Source organism: Dendropsophus ebraccatus, chromosome 14, assembly GCF_027789765.1.
Source record: "Dendropsophus ebraccatus isolate aDenEbr1 chromosome 14, aDenEbr1.pat, whole genome shotgun sequence".
In the NCBI taxonomy this organism is placed as follows: domain Eukaryota; kingdom Metazoa; phylum Chordata; class Amphibia; order Anura; family Hylidae; genus Dendropsophus; species Dendropsophus ebraccatus.
In genome coordinates, this window is record NC_091467.1 from 9,947,260 (window position 1) to 9,963,947 (window position 16,688).

General features: G+C 46.8%; 1 protein-coding gene across 1 annotated transcript; it reads left to right on the forward strand.

Annotated features, from left to right (window-relative positions):
- Positions 1 to 1,704: 1,704 nt before the first annotated feature.
- On the forward strand, positions 1,705 to 15,203 carry RAB5IF (RAB5 interacting factor). Its single transcript, XM_069952465.1, has 4 exons — positions 1,705 to 1,925; positions 3,400 to 3,503; positions 13,219 to 13,348; positions 14,538 to 15,203. The coding sequence occupies exons 1-4, from the start codon at positions 1,815 to 1,817 to the stop codon at positions 14,577 to 14,579; spliced, it is 387 nt and encodes a 128-aa protein (XP_069808566.1). The 5' UTR covers positions 1,705 to 1,814; the 3' UTR covers positions 14,580 to 15,203.
- The last annotated feature ends 1,485 nt before the right edge of the window (positions 15,204 to 16,688 follow it).

The following is a 16,688-nucleotide window of genomic DNA, read 5'->3' on the forward strand; positions in this document are numbered from 1 at the left end:
AAGAAGCAGCAGCTTAGATCGTTTGGGCTGCCCTTTGAAGTCAGAGGCTGCTCCTATGGCTTGGGTCAACGCATAGAAGAGCATCGCTGACATAATTGTGACCCTTCAGCATGTTGAAAGACCAAGATCAGCTGACATTGTGCATCGTTGCCTTTCAACATGCACTATAACACTGAACGGTCGGTAATCGTTTATTGCAATAGGGCCTTTACATTAGGAGCCTGACTCATTATTTGACAGAGAGCCGGAAGAGGGCCACGCTTAGCGCATCTTCTCCCGTCTCATTCTGACAATAGGTACAGGTCTGAACACTCAGACCTGGACCGATCAAAACTTTTGAAATGTCCCTATGACATGTCAAAAGTATTTTTTTGAACGACAGCGACACTTTAAAGGCAACTATCAGCAGGTTAGACGAATATAACCTGCTGACAGCTGCCTATTGCACAGGAGGCGCCGAGAGTGATAGTATGACTTTTACACTAGCAATGTTCCTGGCCTGTAAAGGAGAGATCCGGAAATTTTTTTTATTTAAGTATTGTATTACCCCCCCCCCCCCCCCCCCCCCCCCAAAAAAAAAAAATCACCAATATACACTTATTACGGGAAATGCTTATAAAGAGCTTTTTTCCCTGCACTTACTACTGCATCAAGGCCTCACTTCCTGGATAACATGGTGATGTCACTTCCTGGATAACATGGTGATGTCACTTCCTGGATAACATGGTGATGTCACTTCCTGGATAACATGGTGATGTCACGACCCGACTCCCAGAGCTGTGCGGGTTGTGGCTGCTGGAGAGGGTGATGGCAGAGGGATTCTCAGTGTCCCTCCAGTGCCCTGTGTCCCTCAGTGTCCCCCTGCCATCATCCTCTCCAGCAGCCACAGCCCGCACAGCTCTGGGAGTCGGGTCGTGACATCACCATGTTATTCAGGAAGTGGCATCACCATGTTATCCAGGAAGTGGCATCACCATGTTATCCAGGAAGTGACATCACTATGTTATCCAGGAAGTGACATCATCATGTTATCCAGGAAGTGACATCACCATGTTATCCAGGAAGTGACATTACCATGTTATCCAGGAAGTGACATCATCATGTTTATCCAGGAAGTGACATCACCATGTTATCCAGGAAGTGACATCACCATGTTTATCCAGGAAGTGAAGCTTTGATGCAGAAGTGCAGGGAAAAAACACTTTATAAGCCTTTCCTGTAATAAGTGGGTATTAGTGATTATATAACTTTTGGGGGCCAATACAATACTTTAATAAAAATTTTCACTGGACTTCTCCTTTAAGGGAATGGGGCTTCGTCAGGCAAATACCTGGCAAATAATCGCAGATTTCTGCACAGAACACAAACTTTTTAGGTATTTTCAAGTATTGGCCTGGCGCAGCGTTGATAACTGTGGACACCTTTATTGCAGTCAAGCATTCTCACTCCAGGCTGTAAGCTGTGCTGCTATAGCTAGACCGTAGGGCACTACAACTCCCAGCACAGCACGCCATGTCAGCAGATGGCAAGGAGTTCTGGGAGATGTAGTTTCCTCATGCTACGCCTATATTCCACACTCCGCCATTGAGGTGAAGCCATCAAATCAGTATAAGTGGTCTACGGGAAAATGGCGTCCACCTGTACGCGATAATGAACTTTAACACCATGGATACAAGGAGTCACTTCCGGCCTGTCGGTGTCGTCACTTCCGGGTGAGGCTGAGGACGAGCTCGTCATCCTAAGAAGTGTGAGGTCCTGGGCTCTTCCAGCGCGGTGACCCGAGCAGCAGGCCCCCAACCCGGGGTCCCCGGAGAATGAGCAGCGCCAAGCGGAAAGAGGAGCACCCTGTGTCCAATGGGGGTGTGAAGGTGAAGCAGTCTCCCTGGAGCAAAGCCCTGCGGGGAGACGCAGCCTGGGAGGACAAGGTAATGCGGGCGGACATGAGAGTGATGGGACTTGTAGTCCTACAGGGATAGAGAACATTGAGCTGTTGCAAAACTACAACTCCCATCATGCCCGGACAGCCGAAGGCTGTCCGGGCATGATGGGAGTTGTAGTTTGCAACAGCTGGAGGGCCCAAGGTTCTTCATCTATGGACACCATGTGATCACCTCTGACCAATCAGAATCTCTCAACTGATTTTAATTGGCCACTAGTCCCTATCCCTGTGATCATTATTATTAGGGGGGATTTTACAGCGGCCAAAATAGGTTTCCCTGGGTTCTTATTTCTTATATGATTATGTGCCTGGTCCTCATGTCGTGTGACTCTGATCAGATCTAATATAATATATATATATATATATATATATATATATGATCAGATGATCCTACAGACCATATGACATTACATATGGAAAAACAAGGTCTTGTTCTTATGCCCTCCACTAATCCTTAAAGGGGAACTATTAGTAGGTTTGTGCATAGGAACCCGGTAGCTGCCGAGTTCCTCTTACCGGCGCTCGTCTTCTCACCTTCTCGGGTGCCGTTGTTTTCCAGATAATTAATGCAATACAAATATGCTAACAGGCTTGTCAGGAGTACTGGGGGCATTTGTCGGCACCCCCAGAGCACAGTTCTGCCTGCCTTGTATTAATTATACGGAAAACGGCGGCACCTGAGGCGGTGAGAAGACCGGTGCCGGTAAGAAGACTTCAATGGCTACCGGGAACTCTCAGCAGGTTCCAACACCCAAACTTGATGATAGTTTCCCCTTCAAATCAGTGTTGCGGCTCACCAGCTGTTGCTAAACTACAACTCCCAGCATGCCCAGTCAGCCTAATGCCATAAAGTAAGATAAAATTTTGCAACAGCTGTAAAGTGACGAACTGAGGATCCATGCTGTATGGATACTTCTATTACTGCAGGCCGTCAGTACAGTTATAGTTTTGCAGCAGCTGTAAAGTGACGAGCTGAGGACTAAGGCTGTATGGATGCAACCATTACTGCAGGCCATCAGTATAGTTATAGTTTTGCAGCAGCTGTAAAGTGACGAGCTGAGGACCAAGGCTGTATGGATGCAACCATTACTGCAGGCCGTCAGTATAGTTATAGTTTTGCAGCAGCTGTAAAGTGACGAGCTGAGGACCAAGGCTGTATGGATGCAACCATTACTGCAGGCCGTCAGTACAGTTATAGTTTTGCAGCAGCTGTAAAGTGAAGAGCTGAGGACCAAGGCTCTATGGATACTTGTATTACAGCCATTGCCTGTCAGCAGGATTACTGGTAGTCAGGGATTATGGCTGCTGCTGACTCTGCAGGTCTGTGCTGCAGCTGCTGCAGGGGAATTACTCCGCCACATGGCGCCCTAATCCTCCGATGTGCGGACAGAAATAACCCGGGTGTCACTGACCCCTGATAGGGAATCACACAATAACCTGCCGCTCTCTGTCACCCGCAGGATGAGTTCCTGGACGTCATCTACTGGATGCGGCAGATCCTGGCCATCGTCCTGGGGGTGATCTGGGGGATCGTGCCTCTGAAGGGATTCGTGGGAATAGCTATGTAAGTATTTGCTGATCTGCTTAGGCTAGGTTCACACTGCGTTTTCAGCATCCGTTTAACGGATCCGTTTTTTTTAACGTCCAGAAAAATAGGGTCAGCAACGTTTTTTGGTCCGTTTTGGTCCGCCAAAAAAAACGGATCCGTTTTTTTTTATAATGGAAGTCAATGGAAAAACGGATGCACACAAATGAATCCGTTTTTTGCAATCCGTTTTTCATGCGTTTTTTGAAAAAAAACGGATGCGTTAAACGGATGCTGAAAACGCAGTGTGAACCTAGCCTAAAGCTTGTTATCCTCTATCCACAGGACTGAGGGGCTGTAAGCACTGGGGGCCCACTGATCCCAAGAACATGGACTATACTGGCCCTAAGCTAAATGGTCTGCATGGTCAGTGCTGCGTTATTCCCTGTGGCCCCTTACCATTCATTCTAGGGGATCTTATGTCCCCATATCCGGCGGACAGGGGATAACTTAAAGGGATAGGGGGAGAGGGTGTGTGTGTGCATTAGTGATGTCACGATACCAGAATTTTGAGTTCGATACCGATACTAACTTTTTTATTTCGATACTCAATACCAGTTCGATACTTAGTAAAGTATAAAAGAAAAAAAAAAAAATGGTAGAAATATAATACCCCTGCACTATTACAGTGATACCAATTTTTGGCCTATTTTTATTTTATTGTGTTAAAAATAAAGTTAGTGATATCTGTCTAAGACAGCTCTGCTGCATCAGCTATCACTAAGACAGCTCTGCTGCATCCGATATCACTAAGACAGCTCTGCTACATCCGATATCACTAAGACAGCTCTGCTACATCCGATATCACTAAGACAGCTCTGCTGCATCAGCTATCACTAAGACAGCTCTGCTGCATCAGCTATCACTAAGACAGCTCTGCTGCATCAGCTATCACTAAGACAGCTCTGCTGCATCAGCTATCACTAAGACAGCTCTGCTGCATCAGCTATCACTAAGACAGCTCTGCTGCATCAGCTATCACTAAGACAGCTCTGCTGCATCAGCTATCACTAAGACAGCTCTGCTGCATCAGCTATCACTAAGACAGCTCTGCTGCATCAGCTATCACTAAGACAGCTCTGCTGCATCAGCTATCACTAAGACAGCTCTGCTGCATCAGCTATCACTAAGACAGCTCTGCTGCATCAGCTATCACTAAGACAGCTCTGCTGCATCAGCTATCACTAAGACAGCTCTGCTGCATCAGCTATCACTAAGACAGCTCTGCTGCATCAGCTATCACTAAGACAGCTCTGCTACATCAGCTATCACTAAGACAGCTCTGCTACATCAGCTATCACTAAGACAGCTCTGCTACATCAGCTATCACTAAGACAGCTCTGCTACATCAGCTATCACTAAGACAGCTCTGCTACATCAGCTATCACTAAGACAGCTCTGCTACATCAGCTATCACTAAGACAGCTCTGCTACATCAGCTATCACTAAGACAGCTCTGCTACATCAGCTATCACTAAGACAGCTCTGCTACATCAGCTATCACTAAGACAGCTCTGCTACATCAGCTATCACTAAGACAGCTCTGCTACATCAGCTATCACTAAGACAGCTCTGCTACATCAGCTATCACTAAGACAGCTCTGCTACATCAGCTATCACTAAGACAGCTCTGCTACATCAGCTATCACTAAGACAGCTCTGCTACATCAGCTATCACTAAGACAGCTCTGCTACATCAGCTATCACTAAGACAGCTCTGCTACATCAGCTATCACTAAGACAGCTCTGCTACATCAGCTATCACTAAGACAGCTCTGCTACATCAGCTATCACTAAGACAGCTCTGCTACATCAGCTATCACTAAGACAGCTCTGCTACATCAGCTATCACTAAGACAGCTCTGCTACATCAGCTATCACTAAGACAGCTCTGCTACATCAGCTATCACTAAGACAGCTCTGCTACATCAGCTATCACTAAGACAGCTCTGCTACATCAGCTATCACTAAGACAGCTCTGCTACATCAGCTATCACTAAGACAGCTCTGCTACATCAGCTATCACTAAGACAGCTCTCCTGCACCACCCACCACTAAGACAGCTCTGCTGCATCAGCTATCACTAAGACAGCTCTGCTGCACCAGTTACCAAGATTGCGGAGGAAGAGAAGAGGAGGTTACACAGGATCCCACACACTACAGCCGATCTTATCTGCTCCTCTCAGCCCCGGCCACCTCCCCCACCTGCCAGCCGGCTGGATCCTCACATGTGCTGCACTTCCCCCGGATCTCACAGACCCCCGCTCTCCCTCTTCATCCTCCCCACCTCCAGCCTTCTCCGTCCTCCTCTCTCCTTGACCTCCCGCTCTCCCTCTCCAGCCGCTCTCTTCTGTGCAGCTCCGGCTCCTCTCCCGGACCTCCCGCTCTCCCTCTCCTCCGTCCTCTCTCCCGGACCTCCCGCTCTCCCTCCAGCCTTCTCCTCCGTCCTCCTCTCCCGCTCTCCCTCTCCAGCCGCTCTCCGTGCAGCTCCGGCTCCTCTGCATAAATCATCTCTCTGATAACAGAGTCTGGCGGAGCCGGACTCTGTTATCAGAGAGACACCAGCAGCGGGGGTCTGTTACACACAGTAGCCGACCCCCGCTGTATATGGAGCGGGCTCAGGAGGGGTCAGATGCCGCTGTCAGTGTGACAGCGGCATCTATATACTTAAATAGCCGGCACTAGCAATAGCTAAGTGCCGGCTATTTGAAATTGGCGCCAATGGGAGCGGAGGGAGGGAGAGAAGAGGAGGAGACTGCAGGGGGCAGGGGGAGGCACATAGAGAACACGGCCGGCGCTCAGCTAGCCGCCCACCGTGTTCTCTGCTTAACTTAAAGTTTCGATACCAGGAAATCCTGGTATCGAACGGTTTTTTTGCCCGAAATATCGATAGTAGTATCGATATTTCGGTGCATCGTGCATCCCTAGTGTGCATATATATATATAACACTTAAACAACACAATATAACTCCAAGTAGACTCCAAACTTCTGTGAAATCAAACAGTCCACTCAGGAAGCAGCACTGACTGACAATCAAGGTCACATGCAATAAGCAGGACGCACTAAATAAAGGAGGGTCCTGCAGGTGGGGACCACAAACCACTTCTCAGTGCTTATGCTTTCTGGCTGATGTATTGGCCACTTTTGAATGTTGGTGGTGCCTTCACACTCGTGGTAGCATGAGACTGACTCTACAACCCATACAAGTGGCTCAGGTAGTGCAGCTCATCCAGGATGGCACATCAATGAGAGCTGCGGCAAGAAGGTTAGCTTTGTGTGTCACTGTAGTGTCCAGAGGCTGGAGTCACTATCAGAAGAAAGGCCAGTACACCAGGAGATGTGGAGGAGGCCATAGGAGGGCAACAACCCAGCAGCAGGACCGCTACCTCTGCCTTTTTGCAAAGAGGAACAGGAGGAGCATTGCCAGCGCCCTGCACAACGACCTCCAGCAGCCACTAATGTGCATGTGTCTGCACAACCGGTTAGAGACCGACTCCATGAGGATGGTATGAGGCCCGACATCCACAGATGGGGGTTGTGCTCACAGTCCAACACTGTGCAAGACGCTTGGCATTTGCCAGAGACCACCGGGATTGGCAGATTCACCACTGGCGCCCCCTGTGCTCCTCAAAGATGAGAGCAGGTTCACACTGAGCAGACGTGACAGAGTCTGGAGACGCCACGGAGAGCTGCTGCCTGCAACGTCCTTCCGCATGAGCGGTTTGGCAGTGGGTCAGTAATGATGTGGGGGGTGGCATTTCTTTGGGGGGCCACACAGCCCTTCATGTGCTGCCAGAGGTAGCCTGACTGCCATTAGGTACCGAGATGAGACCATATGCTGGTGTGGTTGGCCCGAGGTTCCTCCTAATGCAGGACAATGCTGGACCTCATGTGGCTGGAGTGTCGGCAGCTCCTGCAAGATGGAGGCAGTGAAGGTGAGTACTGGCCGCCCGTTCCCCAGACCTGAATCTGGTTGGATCCCTCAGGAGACCATCAGCCACCTCATCAGGAGCAGAAATATACACTCACCGGCCACTTTATTAGGTACACCATGCTAGTAACGGGTTGGACCCCCTTTTGCCTTCAGAACTGCCTCAATTCTTGGTGGCATAGATACAACAAGGTGCTGGAAGCTTCCTCAGAGATTTTGGTCCATATTGACATGATGGCATCACACAGTTGCCGCAGATTTGTCGGCTGCACATCCATGATGCCAATCTCCCTTTCCACCACATCCCAAAGATGCTCTATTGGATTGAGATCTGGTGACTGTGGAGGCCATTGGAGTACAGTGACCTCATTGTCATGTTCAAGAAACCAGTCTGAGATGATTCTAGCTTTATGACATGGCGCATTATCCTGCTGAAAGTAGCCATCAGATGTTGGGTCCATTGTGGTCATAAAGGGATGGACATGGTCAGCAACAATACTCAGGTAGGCTGTGGCGTTGCAACGATGCTCAATTGGTACCAAGGGGCCCAAAAAGTGCCAAGAAAATATTCCCCACACCATGACACCACCACCACCAGCCTGAACCGTTGATACAAGGCAGGATGGATCCATGCTTTCATGTGGTTGACGCCAAATTCTGACCCTACCATCCGAATGTCGCAGCAGAAATCGAGACTCATCAGACCAGGCAACGTTTTTTCCAATCTTCTACTGTCCAATTTCGATGAGCTTGTGCAAATTGTAGCCTCAGTTTCCTGTTCTTAGCTGAGCGGAGTGGCACCCGGTGTGGTCTTCTGCTGCTGTAGCCCATCTGCCTCAAAGTTCGACGTACTGTGCGTTCAGAGATGCTCTTCTGCCTACCTTGGTTGTAACGGTTGGCTATTTGAGTCACTGTTGCCTTTCTATCAGCTCGAACCAGTCTGCCCATTCTCCTCTGACCTCTTGCATCTCAACAAGGCCTTTCCGCCCACAGAACTGCCGCTCACTGGATGTTTTTTCTTTTTCGGACCATTCTCTGTAAACCCTAGAGATGGTTGTGCGTGAAAATCCCAGTAGATCAGCAGTTTCTGAAATACTCAGACCAGCCCTTCTGGCACCAACAACCATGCCACGTTCAAAGGCCTCAAATCACCTTTCTTCCCCATACTGATGCTCGGTTTGAACTGCAGGAGATTGTCTTGACCATGTCTACATGCCTAAATGCACTGAGTTGCCGCCATGTGATTGGCTGATTAGAAATTAAGTGGTAACGTGCAGTTGGACAGGTGTACCTAATAAAGTGGCCGGTGAGTGTGTACAAAAAAGGTTCACAGTAGAGGGACTGATTCACCTTCAATATAAATACGGTACAGCCCTAAACTGTAGCCCTAGGTGCCACTCTACCATATACACAGAAAAAACCCACCACAAGGATGAATACAAGATAAAATTATGGGCATATGTTCTGAATCATTACAGAAAATATTTTATTTACCATGATTGTGTTAATAACATGATTAGAAACATGATTAGAACAATATAAAAACACTTAAAAAATATATTTAAAAACAACCAAATTTTAATACAATTCCATATATTACTGACAAACAACATAAAATGAATGGATTAACACTGGGTGCCTCACAGGGGATTGTCTAGTAAAATGCCACTATATTTGTTACCATGGATTAAATTAAGTGAACTACTATTAAAGCAATATTGTAAAAAAGACAAACCACAAGCCCTTAGTCTTATCAGCACTCACCCATTCTTACTATGAGGGTCACAGCCGTCCCTACGTATGTTTCGCCTCAACCGGGCTTCCTCAGGGAACTGCCCCCCTAAATCCCCGTCTCCCTTATATATGTACCGGGCCTCACTATGAGTTAACATCGCTTCCGGACTCGTCGTCGCGCCGGACCAGAAGTCGAGGCCGCGTCACTTCCGGGTTAGCAGCTCACCCCACGCACCCACAGCCGCAACGCAGGAGCGTCACGGACATGCGCACTGGGAGATTTGAGGCCGCCTGGAAGTGACTGCTGCATCAACGACCGGCCGGGCGCGCTCACCCATCCACGATGCACTCCCACATTAACTCTAACCTCACTGGGACAGCGGTGACTAGGTAGATGATAGTATTATATACAGTAATCATGATACAATGAAAAAAGACAACATTAATAATTACAAATCTTAATCAAACAAAATCATGAATAAGCCAAAAAATTTATTATAATATAATTAATATCCTAGTAGAAATATAAATTGTGACTCATAATTTTAAAAGTGAAAAAATAACAATATTAAGAGTAAAGAGATAATATGTAAAAAAGTGACAAGTGCATTCATTCAAAAGTGATTAAAGTGCCTAGCAAGTCAAGGGCGGTGTAATCCCACAGTATACAGTAAGGTGCTCAAAAACCCACATAAAAAACGCAAGTGTCATCGAGTGTTAATACTGAATTTTTTATATATTATATTATTTGTTTATACTATATTTTTTATTATCCCATAATTAAATCTTACATTACAATAAATTATAATACATCTTATAATGTCTTTTTTCATGGTTATCCTGGAAGTCCATAACACATTACCCCAGTTTCTAGTTTTCTTGAGGTCCCGTAACCTAAAGTAGATAGAAAGCCTATATAACAGAAATAGAGAAAAATATAGTAGAAAGAAGAAGAAAGAAGATGGAGAAAAAGGAAAAACGTGGGGTGAGCTGCTGACCCGGAAGTGACGCGGCCTCGACTTCCGGTCCGGCGCGCCGACGAGTCCGGAAGCGATGTTAACTCATAGTGAGGCCCGGTACATATATAAGGGAGACAAGGATTTAGGGGGGCAGTTCCCTGAGGAAGCCCGGTTGAGGCGAAACGTACGTAGGGACGGCTGTGACCCTCATAGTAAGAATGGGTGAGTGCTGATAAGACTAAGGGCTTGTGGTTTGTCTTTTTTACAATATAGTAGTTCACTTTATTTAATCCATGGTAACAAATATAGTGGCATTTTACTAGACAATCCCCTGTGAGGCACCCAGTGTTAATCCATTCATTCTATGTTGTTTTGTCAGTAATATATGGAATTGTATTAAAATTTGGTTGTTTTTTAAATATATTTTTTAAGTGTTTTTTTTATATTGTTCTTATCATGTTATTAACACAATCATGGTAAATAAAATATTTTCTGTAATGATTCAGAACTTATGCCCGGGCCTTGTAGGGAGGTCATACAGACACCTCATCAGGAGCATGCCCGGGCCTTGTAGGGAGGTCATACACCTCATCAGGAGCATGCCCGGGCCTTGTAGGGAGGTCATACAGACACCTTATCAGGAGCATGCCCGGGCCTTGTAGGGAGGTCATACACCTCATCAGGAGCATGCCCGGGCCTTGTAGGGAGGTCATACAGACACCTCATCAGGAGCATGCCCGGGCCTTGTAGGGAGGTCATACAGACACCCCATCAGGCGCATGCCCGAGCCTTGTAGGGAGGTCATACAGACACCTCATCAGGAGCATGCCCGGGCCTTGTAAGAGGGTCATACAGATGCCTCATCAGGAGCATGCCCGGGCCTTGTAGGGAGGTCATACAGATGCCTCATCAGGAGCATGCCCGGGCCTTGTAGGGTGGTCATACACCTCATCAGGAGCATGCCCAGGCCTTGTATGAGGGTCATACAGCCACCTCATCAGGAGCATGCCCGGGCCTTGTAGGGAGGTCATACAGACACCTCATCAGGAGCATGCCCGGGCCTTGTAGGGAGCTCATACACCTCATCAGGAACATGCCCAGGCCTTGTAGGGAGGTCATACAGACACCTCATCAGGAACATGCCCGGGCCTTGTAGGGAGGTCATACAGACACCTCATCAGGAGCATGCCCGGGCCTTGTAGGGAGGTCATACAGACACCTCATCAGGAGCATGCCCGGGCCTTGTAGGGAGGACATACAGACACCTCATCAGGCGCATGCCCGAGCCTTGTAGGGAGGTCATTCACCTCATCAGGAGCATGCCCGGGCCTTGTAGGGAGGTCATACAGACACCTTATCAGGAGCATGCCCGGGCCTTGTAGGGAGGTCATACACCTCGTCAGGAGCATGCCCGGGCCTTGTAGGGAGGTCATACAGACACCTCATCAGGAGCATGCCCGGGCCTTGTAGGGAGGACATACAGACACCTCATCAGGAACATGCCCAGGCCTTGTAGGGAGGTCATACAGACACCTCATCAGGAACATGCCCGGGCCTTGTAGGGAGGTCATACAGACACCTCATCAGGAGCATGCCCGGGCCTTGTAGGGAGGTCATACAGACACCTCATCAGGAGCATGCCCGGGCCTTGTAGGGAGGACATACAGACACCTCATCAGGCGCATGCCCGAGCCTTGTAGGGAGGTCATTCACCTCATCAGGAGCATGCCCGGGCCTTGTAGGGAGGTCATACAGACACCTTATCAGGAGCATGCCCGGGCCTTGTAGGGAGGTCATACACCTCATCAGGAGCATGCCCGGGCCTTGTAGGGAGGTCATACAGACACCTCATCAGGAGCATGCCCGGGCCTTGTAGGGAGGACATACAGACACCTCATCAGGAGCATGCCCGGGCCTTGTAGGGAGGTCATACACCTCATCAGGAGCATGCCCGGGCCTTGTAGGGAGGTCATACAGACACCTTATCAGGAGTATGACCGGGCCTTGTAGGGAGGTCATACACCTCATCAGGAGCATGCCCGGGCCTTGTAGGGAGGTCATACAGACACCTCATCAGGAGCATGTCCGGGCCTTGTAGGGAGGACATACAGACACCTCATCAGGAGCATGCCCGGGCCTTGTAGGGAGGTCATACACCTCATCAGGAGCATGCCCGGGCCTTGTAGGGAGGTCATACAGACACCTAATAAGGCACATGCCCGGGCCTTGTAGGGAGGTCATACAGCCACATGGAGGCCACACACAATATTCACCCTCATTTTGATTTGTTTTAAGGACATTACATCAGAGTTGGTTGAGCCTGGAGGGTGTTTTTTCCACTTTAATCCAGGCCTCAATTGGTTAATAAATGTTATTTCCAGTGATGATTTTTGTGCAGTGATTTTCTTGTCAGCACATTCAACTTTGCACAGAACAAAGTATTCAATGAGAAGATTCCATTCATTCTGATCTAGGAGGGGTTATTCGAGTGTTCCCTTTTATTATTTTTTTTTGTAATAGACTTCTTTTTTAAAATCTCCAGTCTTCCAGTACTTATCAGCTGCTGTATGTCCTGCATGAAGTGGTGTATTCTCTCCAGTCTGACACAGTGCTCTCTGCTGCCGCATCTGTCCACTTCCTGCAGCATTTTTAAATAGAAGTCTTTCCCCGGAGTACCCCTTTACCTTCCTTATTAAGGGTTATTGAGTGAAGACTGAACCCGTGTTGGCTAACCCAGCATCTAGAAAATCTTATCTGATTTAATTTGTTTCTTTCCAGTCTACCTGTCATGACGTCCTACTGCCAGATCAGCTCCTCTGTTAATCAGGAAGTTCAGGTCTCTCTGGATACAAACAGGCAATGAGACCCTAACGTGTGCGACCCCAATTCTCATCCACTAGAGGTCGCCGCATTACGGTCTAATAGCATGTTCCACAGAGAACCAGATTTCACTGCTGGTCTGGCATCCAGCTGCCATTACAAGTACACATTAAGAGAAAAAAAAATAATTCTATGACTAGTTAGTGATTTTGATTTTAAAATTTTCCACTTTTTTTTTTTTTTTTACAGATTTTGCCTAATAAACGCCGGAGTACTGTACCTGTATTTTAGCAGCTTCCAGCAGATAGATGAGGAGGAGTATGGCGGCACCTGGGAACTAACCAAGGAAGGATTTATGACCTCATTCGCCCTGTTTTTGGTAGGTATGAATGTTCAGGATTGTCCCTAATGGGTAACAGTGTACATTACTGATGGAGGATAAGTAGATATGAGCAAACTTACAGGAAGTTCCAGTTTGTGGGAACGCACTCGCTCTGCATTTAAATCCCACAGCCTGGAGAAAATGGATGCAGTAATAGGTAAGGTATCCCAGACTGTCTCAAGAAAGGGGGTTCCTCCACAAGTGAGTGAAGCAACAACACACATACTTAGATGCCGCTCCGTACACTTATATGGGACTGGCATAGACGACTATGCCCCTGTACATTGATAGCCTTATATTGATATTCTAATGAATTAAATATATCATCACCATCTGAATAGTTGAGATCACTAGGGCCCCCCACTGATGTATGGGAAGACTGGGCTATAGCCAGGTGATAGAGGCTGCGTCCTAGTTCTTACACTAAAGGAGGGAATAAAAGAACAGATAGCAGAGGCCATAATAAAAAAAAAAAAATGTTGTGATGTCCATATATGCTGGTGGCTCATTTAAATCTAGGGTCTTCTAAGTATAGAAACAGCTTAATACCTATAGGCTAAATGTCATGTCTGAGTATGTGGCGTGTGTTTACCACAAGATGGCGCTGTTTAACTCTCACTTTATTAAGGTGATAAAATCTCCTGGAAATATTGCTTGTACCAGCTTAAAAAAACCTCTGTGTAAACAAGCAGGTCCTGGGACCCAAAGCAATATATTATTAAAGTTTAACTGTTTAAGGGCCAGTTCACATAATGTAAAAATGGCGGAATCCCGCCAAACTCAGTGTAATACTGGCTGTGTATGGGAGGGCTCGTGCGCCTCCTCTCCGCGCCTCTTAGTTCTTCCGAGCGTAGAGAGCCCTCCCATAGACAGACAGTGTTACACTGAGTTTGGCGGAATTCCACCAGTTTTACTCCGTGTGAACCGGCCCTTAATCTGTGAGGGTTCAGATGCGGAGACTATTGGTAAACTGTGTGTGCAAAAGCATTAAGCGGAGTGCTTCACCTGGAGGGATACTAGTGTATATACAGGCTATATCCTATTCATATACATATATATCCTGTTAGTTTGGCATTATCTCAGTCTGGATATTTGGCCTATTGGATGCCAGATTATAGTAATTTTCCTGTATCCATATACTAGCGTACTGCTTATTCTCTAACCGTCTGTTCCCCTCCTCCTCCAGGTGGTCTGGGTCATCTTTTACACAGCGGTCCATTTTGATTGATAATTTTTTTTTTTTTTTTTTTTGCCAAATCCAACTTTTTTTTTTTAATCGGCAAATAGAAAGGACATTTCATGAGAAGAGGATTGAGTTTCCCTATTTTTACCAGGATTCTGACATTGGGGCTGCGGGTACAGTTCTCCGCCATGACTGCAGACGCCTTCTCCTACTTTTTACAAAGTTCTTACAGACTTTTCACTCGCTCAGAGGACTGAAGACTGTTGTGTCTCTTGGGTAAATGTCAGCATTTGGCACCATCCTGGGCCTGTCCATTGTGTACCAGGACTGCAGGGTGGCACCGGGGGCGTAAAGCAGAAGAGGGCGAGCCCCAGCACCCAGATTGGATCCCTGGGAGTATTTTAGTGCTGGATTAGAGAGGCTTTCAGTATCGGCTCACACGCGGCTTACCGTCACGTGGGAGCGGAAGCCGCTAAATCCCTCTGTATAATGTTAGAACGGCTCAGGCTCTCGTCCTGCTGGATTTTTAATACTAATAGGCAGCCGGCCCTGGAGTCCATGGATGGGTATAGGGAAGTGATTGATACCAGAGCCCTCACATCAACTCACACAGTATTGGGTATTTAACTCGGCGTGAATGTGTTTTACAATTAAATCTGATTTATTCAAGTCTCGTCTTCTCTCTGATCTTTGCAAGTACGGCCCAGAGCTTCTAGAGTTGTTTGAGCCTTCCTGGCAGAAACTGGTTGTGGGATAAACTGATGGGAGGTACCTTTTTTAAAGGGGTACTCTAGTGATTTTTTTTTTTTCCCAATCAACTGGTGTCAAAGTTATACAGACTTGTGAATTACTTTTATTTAAAAATCTCCAGTCTTCCAGTACTTATCAGCTGCTGTATGTCCTGAAGGAAGTGGTGTATTCTTTCCAGTCTGACACAGTGCTCTCTGCTGACACTTCTGTCCAGAGCAGCAGCAAATCCCCATAGAAAACCTCGCTGCTCTGGACAGTTCCTGACATGGACAGAGGAGGCAGCAGAGAGCACTGTGACATACTGGAGAGAATATATCACTTCATGCAGGACATACAGCAGCTGATAAGTACTGGAAGACTGGAGATTTTAAAATAGAAATAATTCCCAAATCTATATAACTTTCTGACACCAGTCAATTTGCAAACCATTTCTTTTCAGCGGAGTACCCCTTTAATTAAGTTCTGATTGTAGCAGTACTCACTTTTCTGCTCTCTCAATGATAGGCTGCCATCACTGTAAGCTGTAATAAATGTTACCGGTGGCACAACCCCTTTAATGACAGAATGTGCTGTTTTTGCGCTCTGCTCCGTAATCTATAAATGGGTTAAATAATATAAGACTGAGTTGCGGTTCCTTCGTTTCTTCATGGCTGCCAAGGTCAACCGAGGAAGTAAGCACACAATGGAGAAATGCGGCGGTGGGTGAGTCCTGTAATTACACTGGGTGCGGCGCCCAGGTTGGGAAATAGTCCTGCACAGATTGTCGAGATCCGATTATCACTTTGCTTCTTACCTAACTATAGGTGATCATTCCAGATTATTACCTGATTAATGGTAATTAAAGGCGGAGTCCTTAACCTTGAATTCACCCTATGGATATTATAGACCTGCTCATTATCATTCACATTCATACAAGTTAAAAACAAACCAAAGAAAATGTCAGCTGCCCAGGTCTCACCATGTGGCTTATGTGTTCTCCTGGATGACTGTCAGTAGACTAGAGAAATGGACGCGGTGTACAACGTATAAGGTACTCGCACATTCTTATATAAAGGGTCAGGGCAAGGCCAGAGCTTCACATTAAAGAGTTAGGAGCCCCCCCTATATCCAAACACATTAGGGTTTATCCAACTTTTTGCTAATGTGTATGGGGACAAGGGGTGTGATTAAAGGGGGACTCTGAAAATCTATTTCTTTTAAATCAACCGGTTTAAGAAAGTTATATAGATTTGTAATTTACTTCTATATAAAAAATCTCCAGTCTTCCAGTACTTATCAGCTGCTGTATGTCCTGCAGGAAGTGGTGTATTCTTTCTAGTCTGACACAGTGCTCTTGCTCTGACACAGATTAGAATAAAAGAAAAAGTTTTGTATCTGACTCTTATCAGTAATAGAAAATCTAGG

What these genes read in the sequence shown, in the direction of transcription:
- RAB5IF (XM_069952465.1), top strand. Translation starts at nt 1,815, where the DNA reads ATGAGCAGCGCCAAGCGGAAAGAGGAGCACCCTGTGTCCAATGGGGGT. An exon ending in ACGCAGCCTGGGAGGACAAG is followed by an intron (nt 1,926 to 3,399) that starts GTAATGCGGGCG and finishes TGTCACCCGCAG; the next exon opens with GATGAGTTCCTGGACGTCAT. An exon ending in CCTCATTCGCCCTGTTTTTG is followed by an intron (nt 13,349 to 14,537) that starts GTAGGTATGAAT and finishes CTCCTCCTCCAG; the next exon opens with GTGGTCTGGGTCATCTTTTA.